General features: G+C 41.9%; 1 protein-coding gene and 1 long non-coding RNA gene across 2 annotated transcripts; one reads left to right on the top strand and one right to left on the bottom strand.

Annotated features, from left to right (window-relative positions):
- Positions 1 to 13,808: 13,808 nt before the first annotated feature.
- LOC141134201 (olfactory receptor 11L1-like) lies at positions 13,809 to 14,753 on the bottom strand. Its single transcript, XM_073623782.1, has one exon. The coding sequence runs from the start codon at positions 14,751 to 14,753 to the stop codon at positions 13,809 to 13,811; it is 945 nt and encodes a 314-aa protein (XP_073479883.1).
- Positions 14,754 to 26,010: 11,257 nt separating this feature from the next.
- LOC141134791 (uncharacterized) lies at positions 26,011 to 27,019 on the top strand. The gene is made up of 3 exons (XR_012243271.1): positions 26,011 to 26,108; positions 26,545 to 26,601; positions 26,726 to 27,019. It is a non-coding gene; the product is annotated as an uncharacterized lncRNA (long non-coding RNA).
- Positions 27,020 to 27,288: the final 269 nt, after the last annotated feature.

The raw sequence follows: 27,288 nt of genomic DNA, 5'->3' as shown, positions 1-27,288 counted from the left end.
GATAGTTAGAGGGTTAGTTCTTCAGGTGAATACACTTCAGGTGGGGGCTTTTTGTACTTTCCGGGCCATTTATTTCTTTGTTTGTCCCAGCCTAATATTTTGTAGCCTTTTGTAAATGGGGTAGTCAGAAACTTTGGTGTGTAGCTGTCTTCTCCCCTGCTGGGGGTCTGCAAGGCTCCACTGCTTTTCCGGTCCTTCCTTGCTCTCATCCATGGCTAGTCCAGCATAGACCAGTGCTTTCTCACTGTCTACCCAGGCAGCATGGCCTCAGAGTTACCGTCTGCTTTGTCGTAGCTCACTTGAGCTCGGTGGTTCCTGCCGAGTCCACCCGTCACCAGCAGAGGCTGGCCGATCTCTGCTGGACCCGACTGAATCTTCCTGCCGAGTCCTGCCCGACTTCCCTGCTTTTCCACTGTGTTGGTGTCTCGGGCTCTAGGCTTATGCAGCAACACTCAGCTGGATCTGTCTTGCTCTCCTCCATTGTCAACACCACTGCCACCTCCAAGGCTTCAGCCACCCATGACAGAGTATATCTCACATGAGTCTCCAGCAGTATGCAAACTGTGAGAATGTGAGGGATTCTCTCTTTCGCTTTCTCACATGAATAGGATGAGGTCTACCAGCGTTCCAAGCCTGAACTCCTTGTTGGAGCCATCTTCAGGCTCCTCCACCCCCCCCTGCTTCTGCGATGCACTGCTTTCTTTATACTAGAAATCCCATGATTCAGTTCATCTGCATATTCCAAAGCACCTCCATGTGGCAGGGATGCATAGAGAAAGATATGGAGCCTTGCAGCAATGCGCTTACCCTTTTCCTGCTGTCTCTCATCTAACCTGCACTGAGGAGGATGGCTACATCCTATATACATTGAGACCATGTACCATGACCACCCTCATAATAAACATGTAAAGAGGATGGAAGAGAAGCACCCCACTCCAAAGAAGCAGCCAGAGTGTAAAGAAGAGTCTGACATTTCTAATATAGGTAAGGTGTGGGGCCACTTGCCTACGTCACCTGGTCATTTCCGCCCCCTGGTGACAACACGGATCGGTGCATGCTGGGTTGGTGGAGTCACAAGGATTGGGATCACCAGGTGACATAGCCAGGTGGCCCTGCCTCTTACCTATGTAACAAATGTCAGATGGCAGAGCCTGCTGTAGGCAGCCAGCCTTTATCAATGGCGGGAGTGTCTTTGTTTTTCGTTTTTGTTTTTTCAAGTCCAGCAAGTGGTGGGAGGCGTGGTTGATGGTGGACTTACATCAGGAGACACAATTTTTTTATTTTTTAATAAAAGAATTGTCAAAAACTGTGTGTGTTTTTATTACCTTGTGACACTTTCTTGGTGAATGGGTACCCGATACTCATTCACATAGGGGGCGGCCAAAATCTGGGGGCCCCCTATCTTAAAGGGGGCTACCAGATTCCGATCAGACCCCCACAACCATGTGGTTGTGGGGATAAGGTCCTTGACCCTATCAACATGGGGATAAGGTGCTTTAGGGTGGGGGCAGAGCCTTTGGGTGGGGGGGTCACTCGCTCCTCCTCCCTTTCCTGACCTGCCAGGCTGCATGCTCGGATAAGGGTCTGGTATGGATTTTGGAGTGACCCCAAACTTTTTGTTTTTTTTATTTTACTTTGGCGTTGAATGTTAAGGAGGTGGCAGTCAGCTTCCTGGCCTGCTCCTTAGCAACCAGCACAATGTGGTAAATTACCGCTAAATCGAACAAATACCGCATTTGGTATTTAACCCCAAATTCTTAGTGAATTGAACACTTGCACAGTTCTTACTGCATGCAATATTTTACGGCATATTTTTTGCCATTATTTACCTCTTAGTATGTTACACACTAGGGATGAGCTTCGAGTTCGAGTCGAACTCATGTTCGACTCGAACATTGGCTGTTCGCAAGTTCACCGAACAGCGAACAATTTGGGGTGTTCGCGGCAAATTCGAATGCCGCGGAACACCCTTTAAAAGTCTATGGGAGAAATCAAAAGTGCTAATTTTAAAGGCTAATATGCAAGTTATTGTCATAAAAAGTGTTTGGGGACCTGGGTCCTGCCCCAGGGGACATGGATCAATGCAAAAAAAAGTTTTAAAAACGGCCGTTTTTTCAGGAGCAGTGATTTTAATAATGCTTAAAGTCAATCAATAAAAGTGTAATATCCCTTTAAATTTCGTGCCTGGGGGGTGTCTATAGTGTGTCTGTAAAGGGGCGCATGTTTCCTGTGTTTAGAACAGTCTGACAGCAAAATGACATTTTGAAGGAAAAAACTCATTTAAAACTACCCGCGGCTATTGCATTGCCGACAATACACATAGAAGTTCATTGATAAAAACGGCATGGGAATTCCCCAAAGGGGAACCCCGAACCAAAATTAAAAAAAAAAAATGACGTGGGAGTCCCCCTAAATTCCATACCAGGCCCTTCAGGTCTGGTATGGATATTAAGGGGAACCCCGGCCAAAATTTAAAAAAAAAAATGACGTGGGGTTCCCCCTAAATTCCATACCAGACCCTTCAGGTCTGGTATGGATTTTAAGGGGAACCCCGTGCCAAAAAAAAAAAAAAAAATGGCGTGGGGTCCCCCCAAAAATCCATACCAGACCCTTATCCGAGCACGCAACCTGGCAGGCCGCAGGAAAAGAGGGGGGGACGAGAGTGCGGCCCCCCTCCCTCCTGAACCGTACCAGGCCACATGCCCTCAACATTGGGAGGGTGCTTTGGGGTAGCCCCCCAAAACACCTTGTCCCCATGTTGATGAGGACAAGGGCCTCATCCCCACAACCCTGGCCGGTGGTTGTGGGGGTCTGCGGGCGGGGGGCTTATCGGAATCTGGAAGCCCCCTTTAACAAGGTGACCCCCAGATCCCGGCCCCCCCCCTGTGTGAAATGGTAAGGGGGTACATAAGTACCCCTACCATTTCACGAAAAAAGTGTCAAAAATGTTAAAAATGACAAGAGACAGTTTTTGACAATTCCTTTATTTAAATGCTTCTTCTTTCTTCTATCTTCCTTCATCTTCTGGTTCTTCTGGTTCTTCTGGCTCTTCTGGTTCTTCCTCCGGCGTTCTCGTCCAGCATCTCCTCCGCGGCGTCTTCTATCTTCTTCTCCTCGGGCCGCTCCGCACCCATGGCATAGGGGGGAGGCTCCCGCTCTTCTCTTCTTCTTTTCTTCTCTTCTGTTCTTCTTCATTTTCTTCTCCGGGCCGCTCCGCAATCCATGCTGGCATGGAGGGAGGCTCCCGCTGTGTGACGGCGCTCCTCGTCTGACAGTTCTTAAATAACGGGGGGCGGGGCCACCCGGTGACCCCGCCCCCCTCTGACGCACGGTGACTTGACGGGACTTCCCTGTGGCATTCCCCGTGACGTCACAGGGAAGTCCCGTCAAGTCACCGTGCGTCAGAGGGGGGCGGGGTTCACCGGGTGGCCCCGCCCACCCGGTTATTTAAGAACTGTCAGACGAGGAGCACCGTCACACAGCGGGAGCCTCCCTCCATGCCAGCATGGATTGCGGAGCGGCCCGGAGAAGAAAATGAAGAAGAACAGAAGAGAAGAAAAGAAGAAGAGAAGAGCGGGAGCCTCCCCCCTATGCCATGGGTGCGGAGCGGCCCGAGGAGAAGAAGATAGAAGACGCCGCGGAGGAGATGCTGGACGAGAACGCCGGAGGAAGAACCAGAAGAGCCAGAAGAACCAGAAGAACCAGAAGATGAAGGAAGATAGAAGAAAGAAGAAGCATTTAAATAAAGGAATTGTCAAAAACTGTCTCTTGTCATTTTTAACATTTTTGACACTTTTTTCGTGAAATGGTAGGGGTACATATGTACCCCCTTACCATTTCACACAGGGGGGGGGCCGGGATCTGGGGGTCACCTTGTTAAAGGGGGCTTCCAGATTCCGATAAGCCCCCCGCCCGCAGACCCCCACAACCACCGGCCAGGGTTGTGGGGATGAGGCCCTTGTCCTCATCAACATGGGGACAAGGTGTTTTGGGGGGCTACCCCAAAGCACCCTCCCAATGTTGAGGGCATGTGGCCTGGTACGGTTCAGGAGGGAGGGGGGGCCGCACTCTCGTCCCCCCCTCTTTTCCTGCGGCCTGCCAGGTTGCGTGCTCGGATAAGGGTCTGGTATGGATTTTTGGGGGGACCCCACGCCGTTTTTTTTTTTTTTTTTGGCGCGGGGTTCCCCTTAAAATCCATACCAGACCTGAAGGGTCTGGTATGGAATTTAGGGGGAACCCCACGTCATTTTTTTTTTCAAATTTTGGCCGGGGTTCCCCTTAATATCCATACCAGACCTGAAGGGCCTGGTATGGAATTTAGGAGGACTCCCACGTCATATTTTTTTTTTAATTTTGGTTCGGGGTTCCCCTTTGGGGAATTCCCATGCCGTTTTTATCAATGAACTTCTATGTGTATTGTCGGCAATGCAATAGCCGCGGGTAGTTTTAAATGAGTTTTTTCCTTCAAAATGTCATTTTGCTGTCAGACTGTTCTAAACACAGGAAACATGCGCCCCTTTACAGGCATACTATAGACACCCCCCAGGTACGAAATTTAAAGGGATATTACACTTTTATTGTTTGACTTTAAGCATTATTAAAATCACTGCTCCTGAAAAAACGGCCGTTTTTAAAACTTTTTTTTGCATTGATCCATGTCCCCTGGGGCAGGACCCAGGTCCCCAAACACTTTTTATGACAATAACTTGCATATAAGCCTTTAAAATTAGCACTTTTGATTATTCATGTTCGTGTCCCATAGACTTTAACGGTGTTCGCATGTTCGAACGAACTTTTTTCCTGTTCGCATGTTCTGGTGCGAACCGAACAGGGGGGTGTTCGGCTCATCCCTATTACACACCAAAGAAGCAATGCCCAAAGCTTTTGGAGGTGTTTTAAGTTAGCATCGCTATGCATTCTGGTTAGCCAGTGCAAAAAAAGAAAACATACTGTGTCTGTATCTGTGATTTGAACATAGACTTCTAAATGCTGGCGTCTGGAGGGGGTCTGGAGATTTGAAAGTCACATTATTCTTCTGAGATGGATCAGAGCGATTCTGATTGGTCGCATGTTGGAATCGGACTGCTTTGACCAGAATTGCACTGATCTGTTCCTGTATCCCTAAGAAAAGAAAGATAAGAAGTCTGTAACTTTAAAACCTCCAGACCGCTGCACCAGCTGCATTGGTAATTGAAGCTAATCATCCACAGAGGTAAGTGCTGCAGAGTGGAGGTTGGGAGGAAGCACAGTGTTATTTCACCTAGCTAGCCATAAAAAATGACAAATAACTAAGGCCCCTTTCACACATGCGGACAGTATGTCCGTATTTCATCCATCCGTTTTCGGATGAAATACGGACATACATGCATCCCTATGGGATAGCGGGTGTCAGCGGATGTACATCCGCTAACACCCGATGTCGTCCGCCTCCGCTCTCGTCCGATTCTGCGGACGGAAGAAAATCCTATTTTTCTATCCGTCTGCAGAGCGGATCGGAGGAACACGGACAGACAGTCCGTGTTCCTCCGATCCCCCATAGGGGAGAGCGGAGATCTGCCTGCTCAGCTGGGGAAAGCGGAGCGATCCCCGCTGAGCAGCGGATAAACACGGGGCGGATCAACACGGATCCGTCCCGTGTGAAAGGGGCCTAACAGATGTTTTAGTTGAACAAGATCTACAAATGCAGTAGCTACACTGCCTCATCAAGGTCTCTCTGTATAGTGTGCTCCTAACTCCAGTCTACGAGAGTCTCCATGCAATATATAAATAAAAGCAACAATTTATAAATAAAGGACAGGTATGCCTGAAGAACTTTGGACCTTTCAGAAGCCCAGAAGAGCACAATGACAACTGAAAGCTGATGTGTCCCTGTACCTTTAGGAGGTATGGGCTCCTCTAGTGAATTTCTCTCCACTCCCCTTTCTCCTCCCCTTTTTTATCTTTCTTTCTCACTTGTCTTTTACCCTTTCTTGTTTTCCTTCTCTAGCTTTTAATGCTGCTGTTGAAATTTTGTTTCAACATATAGTTTGATGCTATGTATGCTACCGTATGCTACCACACATACACCGAGATGGTACCCTCCTCTGTCAAACACCTGAGCTCTACAGATTGACTACCTGGGTATGGATTAGGATGTTATGTTTGCTCTTATCTTTTTTTAATGCACAGGTCACAGAACTTCTCTTAGACACTTGGGAGCTACCTTTCCATTTCCATTTTGTAATGAACTTACTGTGCTAGATTTTGGAGTAGCAATGGTAACACATCTGACTCTATATCAGAGGGTTGCGTGTTCAAATTGCACTGCGATCATGTTTATTCTATGGAAAAGATCTAGGCGTACTTATCTCAGATGATTGCAAAATGAGCAAACAGTGTGTCCAGGGAATTAGAGAAGTGAATAGAATTCTAGAATGCATCACTAAAGGGATCACCAGCAGGAGGAAGGAGGTCCTGATTCTTTTATATAGATCTTTATATCACTAGAGGGGTCACCAGCAGGAGGAAGAAGGTCCTGATTCCTCTATATAGATCTTTATATCACTAGAGGGGTCACCAGCAGGAGGAAGGAGGTCCTGATTCCTCTATATAGATCTTTAGCAAGACCTCTTTTAGAATAGCGTGTCCAGTTCTGAAGACCTCTCTTGTAAAAAGATATTGATAACACAGAACAAGCCCAGAGACAGGCAACAAAAATGGTGAAAGGTATGAGGGATTCAACATATCAAGAAAGACTTGAGGAACTTCATATGTACAGTCTGGAGGAAAGAAGGGAAAGGGGAGACATGACTGGAACCTTTAAATACATCAAAGGGGTGAATGAGGTTCAGGAGGGCAATATTTTTAATATGAAACTAAGATCAAGAACACAGGGACGTGACCTCAAACTAGCAGGAGGAAAGTTCAAAACTAATCTTAGAAAGTATTATTTTACCAAAAGGGTAGTTGATGCTTGGAATAGACTTCCAGCAGAGATGTGAAGTCATTCAACAATAAGTGGATTCAAACATGCTTTGGACAAACATAGATCTATACTTGGACAAAAGAAAAATACAAAAACTTTTATAAATTTAAGAAAAGGGCAGAATTGATGGACCTCTTGGTCTTTTTTTCTGCCATCACTTTTCTTTGTTTTTATTCATTGTTGATTCTATTTAAACTGTGTCCCAATCTGTGGTTCTACTTGCTGCACTTGGATTCGCAGTTATGTTTCTTTTTTTACCTGTGTGAGAAATAATAAAATGTTTAAATGGAAAATAATACTTTTTATATTTTATTCTGCATACAGCGGGGAAGAGTTGAATCCACTGTCAGGTTTTTGTTGCCGTTTGAGAAGATTTCTGTACCATCCCTGTCAGGACAGATTAGTAATGAAGGGCTAGAATGTCTGATGATGTTTTATATTGTCATTTGTGACATTCTGTCCTTTCAGCAACTGAATCCTTCCCATAGGTGTCACAGGATTATCTTCAATAGGATCTAAGGCAGAAATGACACCCTGGCAAAAATATTAACTCTTCCCAACACCAACACTATAAAAAAAAAAAATGGAAGGAGTTAGACATTAAAACACAGTCTGCATGATGTTATTTTTTTATATTTTTTTATGTCTTGTTCTGTTTTTTCAGTATCCAACACTTCTGTGCCCAGAGTGTTAATACAGTACATCTCTTCTGTCCATTATGGCAAACACACAAAAAAAATGTTTTATTGAGCTATAAATAAATACACACCAAGGATCCTCAAGTATCATCCAAAGGCTTTTATTGGAGAAAGATCACATCACAAGAACAAGTGCAACGTTTCAGAGCCACACAGGACCATTTTGTCATGCAGGTGGTGTTCCTTCGTGGCTCCAAAACGTTGCACTTGTTCTTGTGATGTGATCTTTCTGCAATAAAAGCCTTTGGAAAATACTTGAGTGTCCTCGATGTGCTGGTGAATATGTGCATTTATCTGTGATGTTTCCAGTATCTAGCTGGTAGTTGCTACAGCACCCAAGTCTTGTTTCCAGGAAAGTGTGGGAGGGGAATATAGACAAGATTGTTGAGCTATAAGTTCTCTTGGCATGGCAGTGTGAATAAAACATATTGCACTACATCAAAGGGCCTTCTTGAGGTAAATAAAGTTTCCCAGATGGAGAACACGTCACTTACCTGTCACCAGTTGTTGGGTCACATGTTTGTGTCATTGTCCCTTGTTTTAGTTCTGCAACAAAAACTCCCTAGTGATTAGCCAATCACTATTTGTGGGGAAAATCATTTAACTCACTTTCAAAGCCAAATGCAAAATAGGATCCCATATTTTATAATATTTTTATCGTTGTATAATTTGTCAATTCAATATATCAGCTCATAATGCCAATAATTCACTGTATAATAACTTATAGATATAACCTAGAACCCAGGCTGGCAAATTTTTAACTTCCTTCCTCAGTGAGTAAATCAAAGAACATTTCAGAAGATGGAATTGGGAGATCAAGATAGGAAAGAACTTATCCTACTTTACCACCTGTGGTACTGCAACCTCTTTTCACAGTAATGGACTGAGTATTGGGTCTTAGGCTAGGTTCACATTAGCCCATGCTAAAAAATTATCCAAACTTTACAGTGGAGCTAATGCACTGCAAGTGTTTGGCTTGCAGTTAGTGTGGTCTCATTGGATTAAATGGTTGAGTTTGACAGGAGGTGCTACCTGTCTACCTCTGGCTGCATTTTACACTTTAGGTGGGCAGTCAGTAAAACTGCACTCAGTTGCCTGCTTTTATTGCCCCCCTAGCTGCCTGTGTGAAAGTGGCCCTAGAGAAGATCAGACACATACGATGGATATCAGGCTTTGACTCCCATGTGTCTTGGACAGTAACTGTCTTAATTTAGCCTGCAAAAAAATGTGCTTACAATAAATGTTATTGCAATGCTATCAATATAATACTGATTGGCAAAAGCACCAATTGGCATATACAGTATTTGGAGATATTTTGATGTTGGGATATATATATATATATATCTATGATTTATTTTGGTAGAGCCGCTATCATATTTACTGTTAACACCGGATACTAAGGGGTTAAACATGCCACTGCAGCAGCTTCACTAGGAATATAATATCATTATTTTTAAGAAAATGTGTTTGTACATATGGTAATTTCACAGTTACTGTGCTCTTACCTTTATATCTGGTTTATATTGACAGCCTCTTGAATATACTGATGGCCCTCTTGGTAGTAACCACTTCCTTTTTAGCTGTAAAAGTAAAACAAAATCTGTGTAATTCTCATGTTTACTATTACCAGGGCTGTCTTAATGCATAGACACTCCTGGGCACTTCCCAGGGGCCCCAGGTGCATGAGGGCACCATGATAATCTTGCATTACGTATTTGCCAACTGTCCTGGATTTGCTGGGACAGTCATGCTTTTTACTAAGCTGTCCCAGGATGGCCGTGTCCCGGGCAGAATCCTGGAACTTTTACTGTGCCCTCCTGATCCCCGTATTGTGCCCTCCTGATCCCCCCTGTACTTTGCCCTGATTCCAGTATTGTGCCCTCCTGACCCCCCCGTACTGTGCCCTTCTGATCCCTCCTCTACTGTGCCTTCCTGATCCCCCCTAATGTGCCCTTCTCACCCCCCCTGTACTGTTCCCGTTGTGTTTATTAGTTTTTTGATTTATGCCATGTTTTCCTATTGTTTAAAATCACATTTATTGAAAGTACTAATGAATATATATTTAATTCTATCAACTATTTATACTTTAATTCTTCAGAGTAGGTGCATAAATTGGGGCAGGCGGATGAGTAATGCCAATGCATTACTTTGCCCAGGGGCCCATGATACTATTAAGACTGCCCAGACTGTTACCAGCTGCTGTACCCAAACAGAAATAAATTTAAAAAATGATATGACAACAACAATGATTCAGAGTAATACACCACCTGCATTATACAGGCACTACTCTGGAAGAATGAGAATAGGAGGCACGAAAGACAGCAGCATTGTCAGCCTGGGGAGGAAGGTAGAGTTAAATGTATTGGCAGATTTAAATACAATAAAGAACTTGAAGCCAAACTCCAACTAACATTTTATAATCAGTTAGAGCAAACAGTTTTTTTTATCTCTCTGGGATAAAAGTTTTGCATGAATAAATTAAAGTTAATCTATTTTACCACCCATGCCAGTGTTAAGTGGTTTGTCTATTCCATGTAAACTGATACATTCCACTGGGGAGCTTGTACTTTTGAAAAACAATAGACTTGCTGGCTGGATTGCCAGATGAAAATAGAAGAAAGAAAGCCTAAAATAAGAAAACTAAAATAACCATCACATCTTAGAATTGGTAAGCTGCAATATAAAGAATAATTGTTTTTGGGTTTAATACTGCTATCATTTTGTTTCAAACCAAATAAAAAAAAATGTTCATAATTAAACTCTTAATGTAGCTATATATTCAACGGTTTGATAGTTAGGTGCCCAGCGCTTTTCCAGACTCAGCAAATGCACCTATGATTGCAAAACATCAATTTTTATTTATTATTGAAGATGCAAGCTTTTGGGATAACGCAGATCCCTACTCCATGCTTTATACATTTCTGAGAAAATGTATTTACAGTATGATATTATAAAGAAAGTACCCCCCAAGGAAATACTAAGGCACTTTTAAGGCAACTGATCAACAAATGATGAAAAAAGACATAGAAATGTATTAATATAAAAATATATTGTCCATACAACACCGATAAAGATTTGCATATTCAACATAGACAAAATCATATAACAAATGTAAAAACGCAGGTCCTTCAGTACTAAGCCCAACGAGTTTTTAGACCTGTGTAGAGTCCTTTCTTCAGGGGAATTTCATACGAGGTAGTGCTGCAATATTGATATTCTAAAATGAGATAAATTCACACATCAGATTCATATTCACGGATGAGCATCGTTGAAACCAAGTAAAAACCAACATACCAGCATACCAGTCAATGAAGAGAATACAAAAAAGGGGAAAAATTTGCCATAATTGGTATGGCCAGAGATGGAAACATGTACGGCTGATGCAGAATGGTCGGGGTGGGTACAACAATATATCAGCTCGGGGTGGCAATTTACAGTATATAACTTGCTCTTCGAGTGTTCCAGACTATCCAGTGTCAATGATGGTTTTATTCATATCAAATCCAATCATAGGACAAGTCATTAAATATTCCATTAAGGCATAAACTCACAAATATTGTAGAGGAAGGGTTAAAACCCATGTGAGCTTTTTATTGCTGTCTTTGTCAACCCCGGGGAATTTTACTGTTTCTATTTCTCCTGAAGACCATTGTCACAGAGACATAAAGTGATGGGAAATCAAACTTTTGGAGCTTTCACAAGAAAGAGAGATACAACAAAAGCTTATAATAAGGATACCTGTGCTGATGACAACTATGTAAGAGGGGAATCTTTCTCCCTTTGTGGTGAATATCTCTCACTTCCTGTTGCATCTCTAGGACTGGGAGTAAAGGGACATCCATCCAACAAGACACAAACAACAAAAAAGCTTTCTCTACTCTATCCAAACCTAATAGAAAAAGTTTTGTCTATGCATACTCTTGCAGTACCAATGATTCTATGTGTACAGACAATTATTTCATGAAATGCAAAAGATATATTTAGGTTACAAACATCATGTACCAGATTTTTGACTTGTGCTGTTTTATCTAAATTGATATAATCTTTAAAACTCTTCCCCATATTTCAATGCAATGTGCTTTTTATGACATTTGTATTCCTTGTATCTCCTTGCTAAATTAGCCAGGTGTCCCTTGTCATCTACTCACTTCTCCCCTACATAATTAGCCAACATGGTGTGATATGGGGGTGTTGGCTCTCTTGGTAGATGTGTTTTGTACAGTGAGTCTATGACAAACAGAAACTGTAGTTAATTGCCTGGTAGCCCAATTTTATTAAGAAAAAACATGGTCTTTATGACACGCAGGGGCTTCAGATTCACAAAGCAACAACAGGTAACATAAAAATGCTAGCCCATTTGGCTACGTTGAGCAGCTTTGCCACTGTTGGCAATGAGCTCCCTGACTACAGGTTCCTCAGGATCCTTTAGCCTTAACTGCAGTACGTTGCTGCATGGGCTCACTCCTATCTATAGGTAGAGGGTCCCCTGATGCCCTAGGCACTTTCACTTCTCCAAGACTCACAGATTCCTCTGGTTCTCCTGGACTCTCTCCCAGTTGCCTCAGCTCTAGTCTACCAAACTCTCACAGTCTTCCAGACTCTCTTAGCTGGCCCAACTCTCTTAATTTGATGGCCTGGAACCTCTCCCACATGGAGCACTGTCTTTTAGGATATTGCCTAGGTCTCCAGACAGAAGCACATCTCCCTCCTGGCTGCAGCAACTGCAACAACTCCAACTGCACTTCCAACTGCAGTAACTGTCATTAAGTGTATATCAACCCTGCACACCTGTGCACTCACATAGGCTGCAGGAAATTAGGAAAGCTTGGACATCGGATAGAAGGTTCTATCTTGTCTAATACTCTTTGGAACGTTCAAGTTCCTGCCCTAATCCAGAACTACCAAAGCCAGAGAGAGCAAAGAACACTGCTTTCTCCATTCACTATCAACCTGGCAGAGCTTCTTAAACTGCAGCTTTGAGAATCTAGTGTCACTTTTATGCCCATTTACATAGTGGCAGGGCCTCATGCTATCACAATGGAAATTTGAGTTAGGTATGTTCACCATCAAATGTGCAAAATAGATCTGGTGCCACTGCTGGTAACTGATTTAGGTGTCTCTATTGGCATCTGGGTCAAATGAGTCATGTGGATCTGGTGTCAAAAATCATCAAGTGTGTCAAGTGGTCATTTTAAAACATATCCCATTGGTCCTCCTTTCAGCATATGCTCACATTAGTCAGTATAATTTGTGCTCTTCTCACTTGTCCTTCTCATATTAAACAACAATGTAATCTAGATCAGGATTCCCCATATCAAATGGGTCAGATGCCACTTAGGTCAACTGGGTCGGGAATACATTCACCTGGGTGACATGTCACGTGGATCCGGTCTGATCAAGCCTGGCTGGGCCAGATGTCTCTACTGGATGTGGTGTTGCTACTGTCAATTGTCAGTTTGTAAAGTTGAACAACTGGCACTTCCATCAGCTGTGATATAGGTCAATGTGATCAGGTACTGCTACAATCATCTGGGTCAGGTGTCACAACCATCAACTTGGTCAAGTGTCACATGGTCAACTGGGACAGGTGTCAATACCATCAGTAGTGAAGTAGGACAAGTGGTTCAGGTATAGCTATCATCAACTGGATCACATGTAAATTGATATTGTGAAGAGAGGTTACTTCTTATTTTAATTACTATGCATAGACAGCATTAAATGCCCATAAATGAAAACATCTGGAAACTGCACATAACAACAGTACCACACTTAATGTACATTGGCATAGTCAAAATGGCAGCCTCAATCCTTGCACCAATCTTTTATGCAGCACCTGGCAGTGCAAGCTACTAGACAATGGGCATCGGAGCCTGTAAATAGGACACTCATCATCCAAAATGGCCAGAAGCCATTCCACCCACAGTCTGCAGTCGCCTGCAGACTCCTCCCGAATAATCTCCAAAGGATGCTTCAGCTGCAAATGTAGGACTTTATTGTTTTCCTAGCATAGGGACCTTGTCATGAGGTGGCAGGAGGTAACAGTCATAAAAAGACAATGTTAAAAACTTAGAAAATGGAAAAAAGTCAAAGTATCCCCCTACACCTTATGCAAGAGTTCACTTGAAATTGCCAATGGAGAGTTTGTATTAATGTTGAACAGAATTTGTAGAAAGGTTGATATATTTCCCCACAACTTCTTTGAAGTCCTTATTCCTTAGGCTATAAATAATTGGATTCATCAGTGGGGTGACTACAGTATAAAATAATGATAGGAATTTGGAATTATTCCACAACTGTCCTCTTCTAGGTACCAGGTACACACAAAATAGGGTACCAAAGTAGATGAAAACCACAGTCAGGTGGGAGCTGCATGTTGAGAAAACTTTCTGACGGCCAGTAATAGATGGGATTTCAAAAATGGTGATTATAATATAAACATATGATATAATGATTATAAAGAATGGGGTGACAACAAATATGGCACTCAACGTTGTAAAAACTGGTTGAATAATGGTGGTATCAGAGCAAGAAATTTTCAAGATTGGATTGAGATCACAAAAAAAGTGATTAATAATATTGGGACCACAAAATTGTAGCATTGCTATTGTAAAAGTGTTGATTAATACAACAAAAATGATTAAAGTCCAACTTGTGATAATCATGATCCAGCAAAGTCGAGGGTTCATTATCAAAGTATAATGTAACGGTTTACAGATGGCCAAATATCTGTCATAAGACATCACTGTCAGAAGAAGACACTGCAAAGTTCCTGCAACAGCAAAGAAATAAAACTGGACAATACAACCAGAAAATGATATGATAGTTTCTTCTACCAAAACAGTATGGAGTGTGTTAGGAAGAATGTCAGTTATCAGTAAGATATCCGATACAGAGAGCTGGGAGAGGAAGAAGTACATGGGAGAATGGAGCGATTTGCTGTAGGACACCAATGTGATGATCAGGAGGTTTCCACATACTGACACACAATAAATCATAAGGAGAATAAAGAAAACTAAATATTTTATATTTTGAGGGGTCTGAAATCCTAACAGGTGGATTGTGGTAATTCTGGTTACATTTAATTCATCCATAGCCTTAAAGACGTTATTAAAATGAGTTAGTCATATTTTCCCTGCTACTTCTTAGGAAGAGAAGTTAAGAAAGAATGTTAGGAATGAAGGGAAAAAAAGAAACGTGAAAATGAAAAAGGGAAAAGGAAAATGAAAGGGAAAAGAAAGGTAAGGAGAAGGAAAAAGAAAAGAGAAAGGAAAGAAAAAGGAAATGGAATATTGTACACTTTATACTTGATGGCATCTGAAATCCTAAGAATTGGAGCATGGTAATTCTGGTAATATTTATTTCATTCATAACCTGTAAAGAAAATATCAAAATTAATAAATTATCTTTAAAATAAAGAATCTTGCGCTTCATGTAAGAGATCAAAACAGCAGCACTCTAATATCTGAATAAAAAAACACGAACCAAAAATACAAAAAATATGTGCACAATCTATTTAACCCCTTTGCGCCTAAGGGTAAAACAAATCTTAATGCCTAAGGCCAATTTTGAAACTTGTGTTAGTAATACTGTACATATCATCACAAATACTTTGTACATCCAGATGGGTTATATCTTGTTTTTTTCAGGACAAATTTGGCTTTCATTTGTTGGTAAATGGTAATGGATATCTTCTGATTTTTTTTTATGATCAAAGGAAAACTGGCCCAAAATAGTAAAAAAAATGTTTTTTTGAAATGTAGCTGTATATTTCTTACAGTTACTATCATAATCTACCACCAAAGAGAAACCCAAAACAAATTCTCCCACTCCTGACGATTGCAGAGATATCACATATGTGTATGTTAGTTGTTGTTTGTACCCGTAGTACATCCCAGAAACAATTGTGAGCATTTTGCTTTTGCTTTTTTATCCTACCTAAAACACACTGTCACTAACTGACACTGATACTAATTTAAAAAAAATAATCCTGTCCAAAAAATACTGACCATGACATTGACCTTGACATTTGACCCTGACCTTGACCCAAATACTAACCCTTGCATTGATCTAGTTGTTTTTTTAGATTTATTTCATTATTTTTTTAAATTATCTACTTTTTTCTACACACACTTTTTTTTTTCTATCTCTGCAAGAACGTGGGAAGATATAATGTGTCTTTCTCGTACATTCACAGAGACAGAAAACACAGGGGGGCAGGCTACAGAAAACACAGGGGGGCAGGCTTCACAGTGACTGGTCACTGTAATAGCCAATCAGAGGCTATCACAGCGATCAGGTGACCCAGAATCGGACATTCCGGGTCCCATTCGTTAGAAAGAGGCCCGGGGCTCTCAGTGAAACCCTGGTCACTGTGCTGGGAGGTACACAAATATGTGGCACCAGGGCACAAAGCCCAGTGCAGTGGGGCCACATATTTGTGTTACATCGGAGCCAAGGGGTTGAATAGTAATACTCCAACATCTTATAAAAAAAACTTGCAAACAATGATTCAGAAATTCCTATCAAACCACATTAAAATAAACTATATTTGCCCAGCTATTGAATATATTTTAAACTGAACATGATGGATCGACAAGTAAGCAGTAAAGAAGAGAAATTTGGCCCGTTCAGCAGGGACCAGCTAAATTTTTTTTCCCCAAAAACATTTTATTGAAATTTTAGTTATTTCCATACAGAAGATAGTCGTATGTCTATTACAGAATAGAGAGTAAAAGGTCCTATCTGTAAGTACAACAGTTATATATATAGTATTCAGTATACAAATAACAGTAAAAATCTACAGCTTATGTTTAGAGGTAATTTCCATTATTACACACTTGGTAGAACAAGTGACATTTAGTGAATAATCCAGCATCTAACGTGTAATGCCTTGTGAGGTAACATAACATTAGAGAAGGAATGGGGGGATGGTGGAAGTGGAGAAAAGGAGTCAGGAATCAAGGGGAGAGAAGGCGAGAGAGGTTGTAATGATGGATCAGGGAGAGCACGTTAAAAGTTTAGTGAGGGGTAGAAAATGAACACATTAGCCAATATAGTTCTTCCTAATTGGATATTCTAGGAGGGAGTATTGTTTCTGCCATGTAGGGGGGAGGGGAGACGGATGGGGGGCATGGTAAGAACAGGGAGGGAGGGGACTCACAAAGAGATCCCACCGGCAGGTTGTTTTGGCCAGGTGTTTGATCCTTGTGATCTTGTCAGATTGTGTGTAAGAAAGGAATCAGAAGTATTGGGGGGTCCTATGTCATAGAGGGGTCCACTAGGCGACGGAATGTCTCCGTGGTTTGAAAGTGTATCCAGCATGCCCAAGTGGATGTAAATTTGGATGGGCAGTCATTCGCTATGGAGATGTGTTCTTCCATTCCTTCGATTTTGGTTATACGGGTGAACCATTCCGAGAGAAAAGGGGGTTTGGGTTGAACCCCAATGAACTGGTATGCAGAATTTCCCAGCGTTGATCATGTGTATTGATAGAGATTTAAAATATGATTTGTGGGAGATAGAGATGTGATGGAGGAGAAAGTGTGCTGCAGTGAAATCCAAGGTATAAGTTGTCACCTGTGATATTGTGGTGTGAACTTCTTTCCAGAAAGTTTGGATTAGGGGGCAGTCCCAACAGATATGGAGGAGTGAGCCCACGTATTTCTGTTAGCGCCAACAGAGGTTAGAAAGAGATGAATTGATTTTGTGAATTAGGGCTGGTGCTCGATACCACCGCAATAGAATTTTGTAATTGTTTTCCTGTGTTGTAACATTAACTGAGCCCTTGTGAGCATTGCCATAAAGACGATCCCATTGTTCGGGAGTTAGGGCAAGTTGCAAGTCTCGGTCAGCTAAATTTTGAACCATCTATGGCTGTTCCTGCTTGACAGAGACTAAAGATCTGGTCCAGGCGCACCTAGAGTATCTGTCCAGTTCTGGGCACCAGTCCTCAGGAAGGATGTACTGGAAATGGAGCGAGTACAAAGAAGGGCAACAAAGGTAATAAGGGATCTGGAGGATATTAGTTATGAGGAAAGGTTACAAGCACTGAACTTATTCTCTCTGGAGAAGAGACACATGAGAGGGGATATGATTTCAATATACAAATACCATACTGGTGACCCCACAATAGGGATAAAACTTTTTCGTGGAAGGAAGTGGAGGAAGTGGAGGAAGGAAGAGGTTTAACCTTAAACTACGTCGAGGGTTCTTTACTGTAAGAGCGGCAAGGATGTGGAATTCCCTTCCACAGGCGGTGGTCTCAGTGGGGGGGCATTGATAGTTTAAAAAAACTATTGGATAGGCACCAAGACGACCGCAACATACAGGGGTATACAATGTAATACTGACATATAATCACACACATAGGTTTGAGTTGATGGACTTGTGTCTTTTTTTGACCTCACCTACTATGTAACTATGTAACTATGTAAAAGGAATGTTGGAAAAATTTCATTCAATCAGCCGATGCAGCCAAATGGCTACAGCACTGCTCAGTGTATTCTGACAGGATAGGAGATCACAGCAGGGAGGATTTCTCCATCCACCTCAATTGTGTACAATCCACCTACTGGATGATTGTAAAAAAAACATCAATCTATGACCAGCCTTAGTAGAGCCTTAGAGTAACTTCCATTTGAGCTCACGGCCATGCCTGTAGATGTAGAAACTTGCTGTCAGTTTGACAGTGGAGATCCTAAAATTAAATACATCTTTGAACACAATATCACAACCCCCCCCCCCCCCAATTAAATAAATAAGAACATATTATACAGTATGCCTCACTTCTTTTTTATTAAGTAATAAAAGAAAAAAAGAAAAACTTTTGCTGAATTACTAGGTCTAGTAAACCCTTGAAAAATATACTTACAGCCTTTTAAAATAGTGCAAAAAATGTAGAAATAATAATGCATAAGGCATGGATACAATCAGAACAGCTATGTGATACATGTCCACTAGATGTTATTTCTTCCAATTATACAGAACATCCTTGCTTTTAAGTATAAGAATACCCCATTTTATGGCACTACTGGGAATAGTAGGTACTTATTATTAATTTCATGGGAGTCATTGCATTTACAATATACAAGTATTATTCATAGATTTATTTTTATTTTTAGAAAACAAAAAAGGTATTTAATAGCTATAGGTTTAATCTTTTAGAGTGGTAAAATAAGCTTACTGTATATTGGCTATTCAAACTATTCCTTGTTATTGACCAACTTGTTGTTCAGTGCTGTGAAAATAAATATATATAAATACATTTTTGTTTGAAATACTGGTAAATCAACCTCTGCACACTGTGAAAAGGTTTTGAAAGCTTTCTTTAGAAGAGCAAAATTAATAAAAGTACAGAGTAGGAATTGGAAAAAATAAAGTGATAATAAAGTCTCTTTTTATAAAGAACAAGCATGTTATAATGGTTTTATACAGAGCAGCCCCAATCTTTCCTTTCTGGAGTCCCCCGCCAGCGCTATCGGTTGATTTTCTAAAGGCAAATAGAATGTGTACTTTTCAAAGTGCAGTTACACTCTGTAAGTGAAGATGCTCCAGAGCTTAGTAAATGAGGTAAAGCTTCACTTTGCGACAAATATTCAATCACATGCAAGAAAAAAAAAATTCTTCTTGTACATGATTGGATGATGGAAGTCAGCAGAGCTCCCCCTCTTTTACTAAGCTCTGAGGCAACTGCTCTTGCAGCGTGCAACTGCAGTTTGAAAAGTTCACAGTCTATTTGACTTTAATAAATCAACCCCTATGTGTTTATTGGCACACACAATGTGGCTCGGCCCCACCCCCTGTTCCCTCGCCACTGGATTTGATTGACAGCGAAATGGATCAGACAAATCGTCTGGTGAGTATCTGTCCCCGTCCAGATTAAATAGGCCTTTGTAATCTGATGCCTGCACCATGAAATACCACACTGAGCCTGTGTTCAGATACGTGATAATTCTTTTATTCTTCCTGATTACACAGGGTTTTATATGTGAGTGAGTTATGCTACGTGGGAGTACACAGCACTAGCATAGCGTTATCTAGACATTAGTAACTTGTGATGGGCCATGTCCATATAAGGTGAGCTTCTTCCAGACCCTTAGGTGTCATCTCTTGGGTGTAGTCTTGGAGTGAAGGCGCCATCTTAGTTATACATTGTTGCATTCGATGGGAGGGGTTGCTGCTGGCGGCCATTTTGAGCTAGGAATTAATGAAGCACTTCTTGTATACACAAAAATATAGACTTTGTTAGTATAAAAACTAGAATTAGAAAATGGGCACTTTACCTAATCCATCACAACAGCAGGAGGTGCCAATGGCTCCTTCTGCTCTTACTGAGTCCAGTGAGGAGGGAGAGCGAGAGCAGCACTGGGGCAAAACACTGGACCAAGATCAGACTCACGTAAGTATTTTGGGGGGACCAGCACCAAAAATATTTTTAACCCTAATGCAGAGAATGCATTAAGGTAAAAAAAAAAAAAAACTTTAGCCTTTACAAGCACTTCAATACACAGAGATCCAAGTGTTAAGCTTAATTACTTATTTCTGATGTCCAAAACATGTCTTGGACATTTGCCTAGTAGGATCTCTTAAAACTTCATACATGTTAACTCATTATGAATTTGCACAAACATCAACAATGACATGAAACATTGATATTTTTTATTATGGAACACCTCATCAGGTTAACCGTGACCCATAGCCTGAAATGCCTCACTGTACAACATTAGGAGACCAATTGTCTACCCAAGAATGTACAACATGTCTTTCAAAGGACATTCTAGTAACACATCATAAGAACTGTTCTAAAAACACCTTCTGCAAAGCTATTGTAGCAAGCAAATCTATTATAAAACCATTAAATTAGCACATAAGAACTACTAATATAAAAGTGATTCAAAAGGTTTGCAGTTTTTTTTTTAAATAACAAATATGTTAGACTTACCTGCTCTGTGCAATGGTTTTGCACAAAGCAGCGCCAATCCTCTACATTTTGGGTCCCCTGATGGCGGTCCTGCCTCCTCCCCTGCTTAATTCCCCTTAATAGCAAGCCTCTTGCTATGGGGACACTCGAGAAGGCTCGCTTACTGTGAATGGACATTGTTCATGCACACACAGAGACACAGAGTGTGGCTCACTCTGACCCTCCACTCTCTCCTTATTGGCTAACTGGCTGTGATTGACAGCAGTAGGAGCCATTGTTGTGTAAGCCAATGAGGAGTGAGAGGCCCGGGAGAGCTGCTGCTCTCATGAATATCGCTGGATCGAGTTGGGGCCCAGGTTTTGCACAAAGCAGCACCAATCCTCTACATTTTGGGTCCCCTGATGGCGGTCCTGCCTCCTCCCCTGCTTAATTTCCCTTAATAGCAAGCCTCTTGCTATGGGGACACTCGAGAAGGCTCGCTTACTGTGACTGGACATTGCTCATGCACACATAGAGTGTGGCTCACTCCGACCCTCCACTCTCTCCTCATTGGCTAACTGGCTGTGATTGACAGCAGCAGGAGCCATTGTTGTGTAAGCCAATGAGGAGTGAGAGACCCGGGAGAGCTGCTGCTCTCCTGAACATCGCTGGATCGAGTTGGGGCCCAGGTAAGTATAAGGGGGACTGTGAGGAGCGCTACACCAAGAAGGTTTTTTTTGACCTCCTTAACTGCTTCCCAACCCTGTACAAAATATATGCAATAGAAAGGAAGGTGAACTTTAATTCCCAGCCACTGTACATATTAGACATGTGCAACTTAACAAATCAAAATTCGGCCGAATTTTGCATCTCTCGCACATTCGGATGCATCAAAATGTTTGAAGAAAGATTAACAAATTTCAACTGTAGTGCTGACAACTTTTGTTTTTAGCCATATGTGTGTTATACAGGACATAAGTTGTTATAGTGCCATCTTGTGGACAATTGAAAAGGTACAATACTTTTATGTTTCATGATTAAGAGAAGTGACATGGAAGTGATTGTTTACTTCTGAACTTTAATTATGACCTACCCACAGTGCTCCTGGACAAGAGGAGAACTGAACTGCATTGTGGGAGGATATAAAAGGGCTGGGAGTGGCCATCTTAGGTCTCCTGTTCCTGGGATGCGTGGGCTGCCTGCAGAACTCTGTGGGTGTGTGTGTCCCACATGGTTGCGGCCTACCTTGTGAGGGAGCGGAGCAGCAGCAGGGATCCTGTCATCATATCACAGTGTGCTGGAGCAGCAGAAGTGATCATTCCGGAGACCCGTGGAGGAGGTAACCGAGGACTCCTGAACAGAGCAGTGTGACGGTGTGGCGGTGGTTCCATACGGACTGAGAACTGTTGAAACAGAGGCATCCACCTGCCAGATCCCGTGTGGTGAGACGGTTAACACCCAGAAGTTTGTTTACATACTACACACACTTAGAACTGTTACAGAGTGTTGCTGGGACTGATAGTCCCATGGAACAAGTTAAGTTGGAGAACATTACATCTGCATAGACTTCAATATTCAAGAACTGATACTAGATGTATGTCTCCTTCGTATAAGAACACTTAATCAGTCTGCTGGATTATAACTGCTTTAGTGTAATACTTTACACTGCACCCAAGAGGAACCTTTTTGTGGATTACAATTACAAATTCATAAGCTAGCGAAGACTGAAGACATCAAGACTATCTCTTTTACTGCAGGGCCCTGCACTTGGTTACAAAGGGTAGTAACTTTAAGGTTTAGAGCAGGGGGAGCTCCCTGGTATAAATATATATATATATATATATATATATATATATATACATATTCTTAAGTATATTTGTGTATGTTACTAAGCCTGTTATAACTATTTACTATACTGTGGCACTACGTTGGTGTGATAGTGTAGACATTGCAATAACCCTTTCTATAAATATATTACTTACTCAAAGAAAGAAGTTATTTTTGGTTATTACTGAAGTTTGTGTGCAGTGTTGTTATTTCTCCTGCAGGTGGAACTACAAACACCCAGGTAGAGGTAAATATAAATATAAGTGTATATTGTGGGTTAAAGTTAATACTCATATCATTACAACACTGCACTACAGTTGTGTCAAGGGGATTGAACAATTTAAGAGGGGTAAAGAGAATAGAGGACAGGCCCGCTTTAAACCAGCAGCTCCACCGAGAGTTATTGCTACACAACTAATATGAAATAAATTATAGTGAAAACAACAAATTAATTTGTAACGATTCATTAATTAATTAAAGGTCTAATTGCGATACGAGCCCACCCAGGTGTTACAACAGTGAATTAATATTTGCTGTTACAACACTGATCCCCCTCACGGCCAATTGGGAAGTGGATCTGATACCCATCACCCAATTGGCTGAAAGGACAGGCGATCCTATTGGATGCCCAGGAGGAGGGAAGGAGACGCACGGCGGAAGCGAGGAGGAAGGGAGGAGGAGAATACACAGGAGCCGCTACCCGATGCCCACCACAGCCTGATGTCCGCCGATGCCCCGATCCCTGCTGCTGCCCGATGCCCGCCACCTAGATGGGGTAAGTGGACCGACCTTGTTAACGACCTTGGCTTGTTTACTGACTATGCTTCTGCTTGATCCCTACCTGCTACATCTGCTACTGGATTCCTGCTTGCTCACCTCCTTAAAGAGTTATTCTGAGGACAGTGACATGGTACTAATATGCAGCAAAACCCATCTCCACCATCAGGAGCTCTGATGAATACAAGTTAGTGCTTAGGCCCCCGCACCTCGGGTGAGCCAATGTCATCTGCCAGGGTGACCTGTAGACATGTGCACACTGAAATATTTCATTTCGGAATTTCATTTTCGTCCGAAATATAAATTTATTTAGTTACTCCCGAAATTCGTTTTTCTTTATTTCGTTTTTCGTTAAAAACTTGCATTCGTCCGAAAATCGAAATGAATTAAGGTCGAATCGGTCATTAAAGGCTTATGGTGTCTGTCGAATGTTCAAAGTAGATTCGACGGAGCAGCTAAACTGTACGACGTCGCAATCGTACATTCCGGTCGAATTTTCTGGGATGCATTTGACCGGAAATGTTCGATAGCAGCATCGTACAGTTTGTTTAGCTGCTCTGTCGAATCTTCTAAATTTCGACAGACACCATAAGCCAGATTTACGTTTGCATGTTTTCGTTTTTGTGTCAAATCTTCATCGTTCATGCTCATTGCATTGGTCTACTCTGCCCCAGCAGTCAGCCAACCAAACTTTCACATTCGTTTCTCAATCGGAAGTGCGGAAGTGCGGAAGTGCGGCCGCAAAATCCGACGCTGTGTGGCTTAGAGATAATGGCAATGGCAGCACCAGCAGCAACCCATTCCAGCACTAGCAGCATGGAGGAGGCTGTTCCTGGGCCTTCTAAGGCAGCATCCAAAAATGGGCGCAGGAGGGGGACACAAGCTGCAACCAGCAGGAAGCGTAACCTAATGTGGACTCATATTGAGTCCCAGGTCCTGGTAAGGGAAACGCTTCCTTGCTGGATGCAGCTGTGTGGCCCCCGCTCCAGGGAAACCACTACGGAGTGGAAGCGGGAAAAGTGGGAGGAGATCTCCAGGAAGGTGGAGGAGACATATCGCCATCGGCGTGACCCGACTGCCTGTCGCAAAAAATTCAGCGACATAAAACGGTAAGTAACGTGTCTAATTATTTTTTTTACATTTTAACCACTTCAGCCCCGGAGGTATGGCTGCCAAATGACCGTGCCACTTTGTGCGATTCGGCACTGCGACGCTTTAACTGACAATTGCGCGGTCGTGTGATGTGGCTCCCAAACAAAATTGATGTCCTTTTTTTCCCACAAATAGAGCTTTCTTTTGGTGGTATTTGATCACCTCTGCGGTTTTTATTTGCTTTTTGCTATATAAGTATCCCCAACAAATATATAAAAAACTAATTTCCTCAGTTTAGGCCGATATGTATTCTTCTACATATTTTTGGTAACAAAAATTACAATAGGTGTTTATTGATTGGTTTGTGCAAAAGTTATAGCGTCTACAAAATAGGGATAGTTTTATGGCATTTTTATTAACAATTTTTTTTACTAGTAATGGCGGCGATCAGCGATTTTTATTGTGACTGCGACATTATGGCGGACACATCGGACACTTTTGATGCCATTTCGGGACCATTGTCATTTATACAATGATAAAAGCTCCAAAAATGCACTGATTTTACACACACACATATAAACATATGTTATTGCTATCACAATTTGATGTCAGTAAAGTTAGGTGAATTTTTTTTTTAAAAAGGAATAAATAATTTTCAATTTATCCTCCCTCCTGTGAGAAAACAAATTTGCGCATAGGTGTGCCTAGCCTACACATAGTTTGCATAGTTTGCAGTTGCACATGTTATATATCGCCATGCCGTTATTTGTTCTTAGTTAGTTATCACTAAACTGAGCAGTAAGTGCTTTTAAGTTCCACTTGACCTGACCACCTGTAGGTTACGCCCCCTTTCTGACCAGGCCATATTTTGCTATTTAGCGCATTGCAGCTTTAAACTGCACGCTCCTGTGATGTATTACCCAAATGAAATTTATGCTCTTCTCCCGCCACATATAGAGCTTTTATTGGTGGCATTAGATCACCGCTGGGTTTTACATTTTTTGTTATTAAAAAATAAAAAAGTTATATATATATATATATATATATATATATATATATATATATATATATATATATATATATATATATATATATATATATATATATATATATATATATAAAAAGTGTTACGGTGGCTGGACTTAACCAGCTTGCGGACCCGCCATATGTTAATTACTATGGGGGGGGGTCCACATCCGCAAGTGGGTTAATGCTTTGCAAAAAAAACAAGGAAGGAAATTTTACACTATACATAGTTCACACAAGCGCGTAATAGAAAGGTGGACTGGAGTGCACACAATGGACATTTACTCGGCACAATCCCTATCCTGGCTTTTATTATTTATTGTGCACCAAAACAGCATAGGTTTTTCTTACAATAAATTTGGTTAATAAATAAATGTGCAAACCTTGTGCTACATGAAAAAATGTGCCTAATCCAAAAATTCCATTTGCATTGTTTCATTCTACGGGTTCATTCTACATGTGTTTCATGTGTTGATGTAATTTTCAGATTACAATTGTAGTTTAATTGTGGAACCTGTTTCTCTTCTCTTTTTGTTTTGCAGTTCCATAGCGCGTGGCAGTCGGGGCGCAGAGGAAAGCAGGTGCCTCTCCTCCCCCATGAGAAGGAGCTCTTAGCAGCTGTAGGGGAGGATGAGATAAGAAAGCTGCTGGCTCATCAGGGTTGGTGTCAGCATTGCATTGTGTGCAGGAAATTTTTTTTGTCAACCATGCGACGCGACATAGTCATTTACCATGATGTGTTTGATTTTATTTAAAGATCGTCTCCAGGCCCAGCGCCGCCAAAGGCAGAGGGCAGAGGAGCAGTCCTCCACGTCATCATCATGCAGTAAGTACTGTAGTAGTGACACTAATACAGTGGTTCCTTTTCCATTTGTCCAGCCTTCCATTGTTGATTCCAGTGTCATTGTTTCTCGCTCATGCAGTGACAGGTAGAGCCTCTGCGATGCTCTGTCAGGTAACGCAAGCGATTGCGTAACTTACATAATCTGACAGAACGTCGCCGCTCTGAACTGAGGTGCCTGATCAGTGGCAGTGCACCTAGCACTCGCCGGCGCCGCTGGAACCAGGACAGGTAAGTGCCTCGTATTTGTTTTTTTTTTAAATGATATTTTCTAAATGGTGAATGCATGTCCCTGCCTTGTAGATAAACGTTAGTGACCTGCCCTGTATTGCCATGCTAATGGATAATTAATTTTATCTATTTACACTACAGTACATTTATTTACGTTTATTAACGTTCATCATTTCTCCTTTATAAATAGGTGTCATCCAGTCAGAGGGGGAGACTGAGGAGGAGGCTGAGGCAGCAACGCCCACATGTAAGTTAGTATAATCTTGCTGGTATCTGCTGAGTGATCATACATGTTTCAATGTTCTTGTACTAATGTGTGAGATTGTTGTACACTGCAGATTGTAATGTTCTTTTCTATCATTACTCAACAGCTGCTGAGCAGGAGGTGGAGGAGACCTGCCCTGTAGAGGCTGCTGGGGATGCGGAGGAACAGCCAGATGCGGCAGATCCAGGGAGTAAGCATAACTTTTTTTGTATTTTACAGGCAAATATAGTATTTTAAATATGAAATGCTGATGGCATACCTTGTCTAGAATAGCTTGTGATTTATTCTGCAAGGCTTCGGTTTAGCTGGAACTATTAATTATATTAGTTCCCCTCTGCAGATGATTCCAGTCTTCCTGTTAGCGTGACCTGTGCTTGTTAATATTTCCCCAATGTCCCTGATCATGCCACCTTCTTGCTGCAGTTTAGATTCCCAGTCTGAGCCAATCACTGTTAATCATTATGAATAACACAGCAGGCTGGGGGGGGGGGGGGTCAGAAAAGAATCTCCAGCTATTGGCTGGCATTCCCTGGACATGTTCAATCTCTGGCATGCCCCTAATGCATGCATTAACACTTTTCTCATGATGTTATACCTGTTATACCTCCTAGCCTAGACCAGGAGTGAGTAACCTACCTAGCCTAGAACAGAAGTGGGGCTTAATTTATT

This window comes from Aquarana catesbeiana, linkage group LG03 (genome assembly GCF_042186555.1).
Source record: "Aquarana catesbeiana isolate 2022-GZ linkage group LG03, ASM4218655v1, whole genome shotgun sequence".
Classification (NCBI taxonomy): domain Eukaryota; kingdom Metazoa; phylum Chordata; class Amphibia; order Anura; family Ranidae; genus Aquarana; species Aquarana catesbeiana.
The sequence above is the reverse complement of the archived record's forward strand: the minus strand, read 5'-3'. Positions and strand labels throughout refer to the sequence as shown.

Excerpts from the sequence above, each read along its gene's own strand:
- LOC141134201 (XM_073623782.1), bottom strand. The coding sequence starts at position 14,753 with ATGGATGAATTAAATGTAACCAGAATTACCACAATCCACCTGTTAGGA.